Source organism: Cheilinus undulatus, linkage group 15 (genome assembly GCF_018320785.1).
Source record: "Cheilinus undulatus linkage group 15, ASM1832078v1, whole genome shotgun sequence".
NCBI classification, from domain to species: Eukaryota; Metazoa; Chordata; class Actinopteri; order Labriformes; family Labridae; genus Cheilinus; species Cheilinus undulatus.
The window spans coordinates 41,234,643-41,242,378 of NC_054879.1; the positions used below are offsets into that span (position 1 = coordinate 41,234,643).

A 7,736-nucleotide genomic window follows, 5' to 3' on the forward strand; every position below is an offset into this window, starting at 1 on the left:
ACAACAGCCAAGGCAAACTTACTGACATCCAACCTTGACACTAATGTCACTCAGATTCAAAGCGCTGCCTTAGTCTTTCACTGGCACAATCACAAGTCTTTCCCACCCACACTGAGTGTTGCTTCAACTAACAAAACATCCATGTCTTAAAGAAAAATAACCTTTAAGTCCATTAAGGCACCTGTATCTTCAGTCAGGTTTTGAGTTTGAAGGCATGTGTTGAATCTTTTAAAACATTTGTTACTAATGCACTATGGTCATTTAGTGTGTTTCACTTGAAGGAATAAGTGGGCCATTCGTGTTGTCTTATGTAAGTAATTATCACACAAGTTTGAAAAATGAAAGTTCTTAAGCTACTACAGAACTGAGCCATACTGTGTGAACACCAACACAACTCACAAGATAGATTACTAGAGGACTCATCTTTAGAGGGGCACAGCAAACCAATATTTATTGAAACATTTAATCGATGAAATGTGACTAGGTGTGAAAGGTACTAGGTTAACATTTCTACTCACCGCCACAAAATGTCGCAGCACATATAAAAGTGTTCCCCCCTCAGCTTTCTCTGACAGCACCTTATGAAAGGAGGTGAACTTCTTGGTTCCAATCTCAGCATAGAGGATCACAACTGGCACATCTGTTTTATTGGCCCCTGGATATGTGTGATCATTCTTGTATAAATACGGTTTGGGCCTGCAAATAATTAGGAATGATATTAAAGCTGGTCATGACATGCAAAAAGATGTCAATAAAAGCTACAACGGAAAGCATGTCGTGACAAACACTTAAAACCCCATTGTTTTTCTGGTCTACAGACGAAGGTTATTCACAGAGGGATGACAGTGCCATTCTGTGTTACCTGCCTGCTGCTGCCTTCACAAGCTTCTTGATGTCCTTGGTGCTGCAGCTATGCTGACCATGAATGGAGACAAAGGCAGGACAGGCCTCAGGTGGAGGCTCATCACTGGCTATCTGTTTGGAACAAGAGGGAGAGAATGAATTAGCATCAACTTACAACACAATTCAAAACCGTGCGATATACTTTTAAAGACTTTATAGTGAAATCTGCACACATTTAGCTGTCATGTAATGGTGCAACCATTAACATGTTCTATGGACTTTTCCCCACTGAGGCTTCTCACATTAGTATTCCTGATTCTGGCTAAAGAAGAAATACAAATGGTAAGTTTGTTGTAGCAGAGTCAAGTTCCATCCTTTTTTCTTGAACACAGGCCAGAGTTAATCAGAGTAAAATCAGTGATTCATGTATTCTCAATATTCTCCAGTCATCACCAAAACAATTCACACTGTGCAGCCCAGCAGTTCATTTGCTCCACTAAAGGCCATTACTCATTCAAATCATTAACACATTTGAAAATTGGAGAAATTCATCAACCAGTGCGTCACTGTCACAAAAAATGAATTTTCTCCTTCTTCTGGCTGAAACCATGACAATAGAAGAACTAAGGAGCCAAGTGAGTGTGAGTAATGAAGATGAAATGATAAAGGCACCAGTTTAGACACACACTTTTTCTTAGTATATAATTTTTAATTAATGAATTTAGCCTACTTAAGCCCCTTTTACACATGCTTCCTGTAATTTTTGCCTGATAATTTCCTGACTTGCTTGTTAACACTTGTACCTCACAGCAGGAAGTTGCCCCGCTGTTTACCACTCGAGCAAGGGAGGGGAGAATTCTGGGTAAAGTCGGGGGGGAATGGGTTTTTCAATCATAGTTACATATGAAACTTGCTTAGAAAAAGAAATCTAAAAATTTTCTGAGTCTTTTGTAAATTTTAGGAGTCTTACTGGAGTCACGGCACGCTCCCGTCATTTCTATCGTTAAGTTTAAGGTGGTAATCTCTGCTGTTTTATATCAGTCCCTGCAAATAAAAAATTGCTAAAAGAATCTAGTAGTAGTAGTCTTGTAAATAGTGACCCTGCAAGATTCACAGTCTATGTAAAATCTCAGTCTGAGACTAGGCTGTGACTAAAAACTCTAAAAACTTGTCTTTAGATGTGAGCAGGTGTGAGCTGATAGTTTTCCAAGAGTCTTTTCCAAATCTTTTCAAAGTCTTCTGATGTATGGGTAGCATAAAACTGACAAAAACTAGGTTTCGTCTTTGTCAAGATGACTAAAACTAGACTAAAATGTAATGTTTTTGTTGGACATCAAAAATCCATGACATTTCTCCACAGTGGGTAAATCTGTCAAAAAACAAAGTAGCTGTAGCTATTCTGCCTCTCAGCTGTAGCAAGCAGTGCCCACAGGTTTGGCAGAGTGCAGAGAACACACTACCATGATTTGGTACTAGAGTTAAGCAAGAAATTAAGTGCTTGGACTAAAAGCAAAGACTAAAATGTGAGGACTTACAATGGACTAAAACAAAACTAAAATGTTTTGAGTTTTGGTCATCTAAAACTAAACTGAAACTAAAAAGGATAGAAATGACTAAAATGTGACTAAAACTAAAATGCATTTCATTTAAAGACTAAAATTCAGACTAAAATTAAAAATAGCTGCCAAAATTAACACAACCCCCCACAGTACCACAGAAGGGTCCATTTAACAATTGTGTTTTTTTTCCACTTGTTAACATGGCCAGCAGTGGGATTTGCAATCTACAATCTGTCTAGATGTTGATGTTAGATGCTGCTGTACCTTTAGGACTGCTACAACCCATTTAGTTATGAGTGTAAAAAAAAAATCACATTATGGCTCAACCTGACTCCAATCAATAATGAGAAAAAGTAAACCATAGGAGAGCATGGCTGTAAAGCTACAACAAAATCCTAAATCACAAAATAACAACTTTTTTAGATTGATTTACAAAAGCCATATTTTTAATCTATCATAAAAAAATCCATTCATAGCTAACAGCCAGGCAACTAAATCTTCGAGGCTTCATGGCTCTTGGATGCAAAAAAAAAAGATGGATTTATCTGGCAAAAAACACTGTGACACTGCAAAGCAGATGACTGGACAGATTTTGAAAACAGACCTAACAAATCAGTGTCATTTGAGGAGAACAAGGTGGTAGCTATTGGTGGGATTTAGTTGTACTGAAAGCCAACAGCACTGGCTGCTGCTGATGGAGTGTTTAACTCAGATGTAGCTATGGTATAGCAATAATTTATCAGTACTGGACCATATTTCTTTATCAAAACAAGAGCACAGAGCCACACTGAAAGCTTCTCTTTTTAGAGAAGATGTTTTTGCGCTTCTCCCAACTGGCCTTAGCATGAGATTTATCCACCAACAAGCTCCAACATTCATAAACTATGGCAGCGTCTATCTGTCACTCTCAGGCTTCTACCGAAGCTGCACATGCCAACTACGTCATTTTGTGTTGTCACTGTGATTCGCCGTAATAACTGTGACAGACCGGACATTTGTCCAATCATCTTAAGAGAATTTTTTGACAAGTCCTTCCCTTCCCAAATGCTTTGTAGGGGAGGGATTCCAGATGTATGTGAAATATATCCTATCCAATGCATATATGAAAGTCTATCTGGTGTGTCAGGTTACGGTTGTCGGAGTCACATGGCTGTTTTTCAATGGATAGTTTTGCTCCCTCATTTTCAACATTCTAGTACAAAATACACACAAGATAACCTTAGCTGATAAACATTTTGCACAAAGTAATGCAAAACTGTCGTTATTGTTGCATTTACTGTATCATAAGCTATAGTAAACAACAAGGAAATAAAGACCTGTTTAGATCTGGATGAAAAGACAAAGGAACACAAAAGTCATCAGAGCAATTTAGCTTACCAGTAGGTATTCAGTTAGATGGGTTAAAACTGACCTGCTTCTAAATGTCAATGGAAAATGGGTTTTCTAGAGGACCATCTAACCTACAGGGATTTATGTAGTTTAAATATAGGTATGAAATTGATCACAATCCATTCAAAAGTTGCCTTAATATTGTACTCCAAACAATAAATGTCAGCTGTAGCATGGGACTCAGGCAAAAATTTACGTATGAACAGAGTAATTTGGATTCAAATTAAGATGACAATATCTTAACTTATTTCATGAAAACCAGTTTAAAAAAAAACAAAAAAAACCCAAAAACAATCAACCCTGCCAAAGCTTGAGCCGTTTGTCACACCCAGCCATTAAATATAAATCAGAAATCAGACATACAAACCAGTACAAACTTGCTGCAGTTTAGACAACTTATAAATTGCCTTTTGTATAACTAATTGCACTGACAGCATGCTAATTAGTATGTCTGAGGATAATAACAACCATATAAATTTTGGTACCACTTCAAACTCTCTTTGTCACTGGATCAATTAAAAGTGATTAAACATTCACATTTAAATTCTGTAAGAAACCACAGAGATATACAAGTACTGTTGTGAGAAAATGAGTTATTGATCCGAAGAAGTTCACACAGTGGTTTGAAAATAATGACGGCCATTTAAAGATTGACCCAAAGCAACTGAGAAAAACTTAAAGTGAGGTTTAAAAGAACACCCTCAGTCAATACGGAGGCAAAAAGACAATATAACTGCCTCTAACGATAAGTGGACCCGAGGCTTGTGCATCTTCCTGTGTCACTGTTGAGAAAAGCTTTTATAATAACATACCTGCTGGGATGCATGGACAGCTGGTGAGTATGATCGTAAAGCCAAGGCAAATTTGAGGAGATTAACTTGAAGATCTGTGAGGAACTGGCCAGCCTTCTTAATGATCAAGTTGTAATAGGAGCGCACAGACTCTGAGACACATCAACAGAAGGAGGAATATCTGTCATGACTCAAATATATTATAATATCTATGAAATCCAAGTAAAAGTTTCAGACAACATACCTCCTTGCTTGTAAACAGTAAGCTCTTTCACAGTGTCGACAAACTGCCAGAATTTCTCATTCCCATCTTCTCCAATAAACTCACTGCATTATAGAAAATGAAAAACGATAGTCACGATTAGTCAGAAACCACAGTATGATAAGAAATCATTTTCTGAGGGCCACAGTTACAGCCAGAAACCACAGATTTACTTTATGTGTTTTGCACCAAAACTGTCTCCACTCTTGGTTACATAATGTCCATTTAGAGCTATAACTCTGCATTTCACAGACACCAAACTCCATACAGTGTGTTTCAGAAAATAAACATGAAAAACACACAAGTTAGTGACAATATTATATAGTAAAAATATATTTAAAATACTTCTTATGCATATTTATTCATAAAAACAGCCAGCAACCTCTAACACTTGGCTGCTATTGAATAGAACTGATGTATGTCCAATGCCATTTGACTGGATTTTTCTGTAGTTTGAAAAAAGGTCAAACATTACTGAAAAATAGCACTGCAATATCTTTTCAAAATGTAGCAAAATGCAAATAACCCATTGTAAAGATCTCTATCAGTATGGCTGGACCCAATGTTTGCTTTTTATCAAGGTGAGAAAAAGCCCCTGAATCATCTTCACTTATTTTTTTCTCAACATGTGATTATCTTGCCTTGCACTATAAATTTATGCAAATAACAGTAGAAAAAATGCATTGGGCTCAGTGAGTAGGGTTTGAGCACATTTAATCAGATTACAGAATCAAAAAAATGCAACTGAAAATGACAGACCCAATGTGCAAAGATCTTAAGCCTATATTTACCTTAGGCATTTAGGATATAAGAGAACATAATTATGATACAATAATTATCATTTATATTGTTCAATATTGTGTAAATGATATGAGGTAGGATCAATATACTGATAATAAAGAAACCATATTAGCTTGGCTATAGCTGCTTTATTATGTCTCCCCTGAACCCAAAATAAATCTAAAAAGCTTCTTTTTTATCTGCAAATTGGCACAAATTCATCAGAGGGTAGCTGGTTGCAAGTATGATCTTCTTTAAAATGACATGAAGGCAAGGCTGTAATAAAATATTTTTTGTTATTCAATGCTATATGCTCACACTTTTGCTATGTGTTTATTGCAAATATGTGTACTGTGGTAAAGACAAAATAGTAACTCCCTGTGCATCCCACAACAGAGAGTTTTCTGTCTGATATTATTTTCATTTTTTTAATGCAAAGGCTTTTTAACAAACTAACTACTTGAGCTGAACAATTTGGGATTTGCACTTTTTTACCCCCAATATTTCGATAGCAATTTGACATGCAATTATTCCTTAAGATCATTAACTTATGTATTTTCCAATAAACATAAGCAATAAATCATTCTATATTACAACCAGCACAAGATTGGATTAAACAAGGACTGAACACTGAACTGTTGTATTGAAGGGAGTGATACATATTATGTCATTCTCATATTAAATCAGAAAAATGTACACAAATGAAGAGAGTAGGATTGTTTTGTAGACTATTCTAAAAAATGCCACTTTAATGAGTGCATGATATGTAATGCATAACATCTCAGAGAAGTTTTAAACTGGTATTCTGACAAATATCAAGTGAAAAAATATTGCACCTTCTGCGATATGAAAATTGCAGCAGGCCATATTGCGATTTAATCTAATGTCAATTGACTGCTCGGCCCTACTAACTACCTACTCAAACGAACTTTTATATATTTGAATTAGGTTATATTTACACTAGAAAACAAAAAAAAATGAACTGAATTGAAGGATACAGTTCTGGCATTATGGCGAAAGCTTTATCAATAAATGTAGCTAATGGACGATGTTAACCGTTTGATGTGTTTTTATAAGACTTACTGGTCATGTTAATCTAAGGTGCATTTAGGGTGTAATCTCTTATCGCATATTTGTGTGAGCATGGTAAGTAGTTCTTATGTGTCTACAATCATTACCTTGTCTCCAGGAGGAAAGGCGTCATTGTCCACTTTGCTTTTAGACTTGCAGTGACAACCTTGGGTGCTGATAGGACAAACTGTATGTTTAGTAACAGTAGTGACAGAACTGTAAGGTTCCTCATTGTCTCCGGACAGACGTAACATGAACCTGTGATGGAAGAGAGCAGACACACGCAGACGTCGTCAGAAAGTGACAGTTCTTCAGTTCATGTAAGGTTCCTGTCAGTGCCACGTAGTTGCTCTAAAACAACTACCTAAACCACAACACACACACACACGTGCACATGCAAACCTATGAAAACACCGTAAGTACAGGGAGTATACCACCACTAAATCATATAACATGACAAAACACTTCAGCCTGTTCGGTAGCTAGCCCCACTAAGAAAATAACGGTCACTGAGAAGGGTCAGACTAAAGTTAACTTAGCCGTAGCTTAGAAATAACGGCATCCTTGAAAGAGCACAATATATTATCATGATAAAACGGACACAGTCTACAAAGATAGGTAGCTACGCATATTTTATGGTGCGTGTTTACACTATAAATCCTGTTTTTAACGAGTTGCCATTAATATATCTCTCACCCCGTTACTGATGCTGACCGCTTCCATACAAAGCAAAGGGCTTCAGGTCGGTCAATGGGTATTTTGGGCAGCTAGCAGCCTGTAGCTAGCCAGTTGCCGTGGTTGCCGCATACTGTGGTGGCTCGCGCTGACCGTTATTCGGGGCTGACACAGCCGTTGAATGAAAATAACAGCACGCAGGTATTTCCTTTTTACAATTTTTTTTTCGACCTTTTCATTCGGATAGAGATAGTGTAAGGGGGGTAAACAGTTTTAAAACGCTTTTTTAAATTGTTAATTTACACAGGCACAGCGGCAGACAGCTAACGAGACCGCGGCTGACGCTCAAACATTTTCCCACCAAAC

The 7,736-nt window shown here is 37.0% G+C and overlaps 1 protein-coding gene across 1 annotated transcript in view; it reads right to left on the reverse strand.

Annotated features, from left to right (window-relative positions):
• uggt2 (UDP-glucose glycoprotein glucosyltransferase 2) overlaps positions 1-7,448 on the reverse strand; it is a 72,372-nt gene extending 64,924 nt beyond the window's left edge. Inside the window, exons 1-6 of the mRNA XM_041807191.1 lie at positions 7,392-7,448; positions 6,803-6,953; positions 4,827-4,909; positions 4,604-4,734; positions 863-975; positions 519-696 (exon numbers count right to left, since the gene is read on the reverse strand). Coding sequence (XP_041663125.1) covers positions 519-696; positions 863-975; positions 4,604-4,734; positions 4,827-4,909; positions 6,803-6,927 — 630 coding nt within the window. The 5' untranslated portion in view covers positions 6,928-6,953; positions 7,392-7,448. The remainder of the gene's footprint in view (positions 1-518; positions 697-862; positions 976-4,603; positions 4,735-4,826; positions 4,910-6,802; positions 6,954-7,391) is intronic.
• Positions 7,449-7,736: the final 288 nt, after the last annotated feature.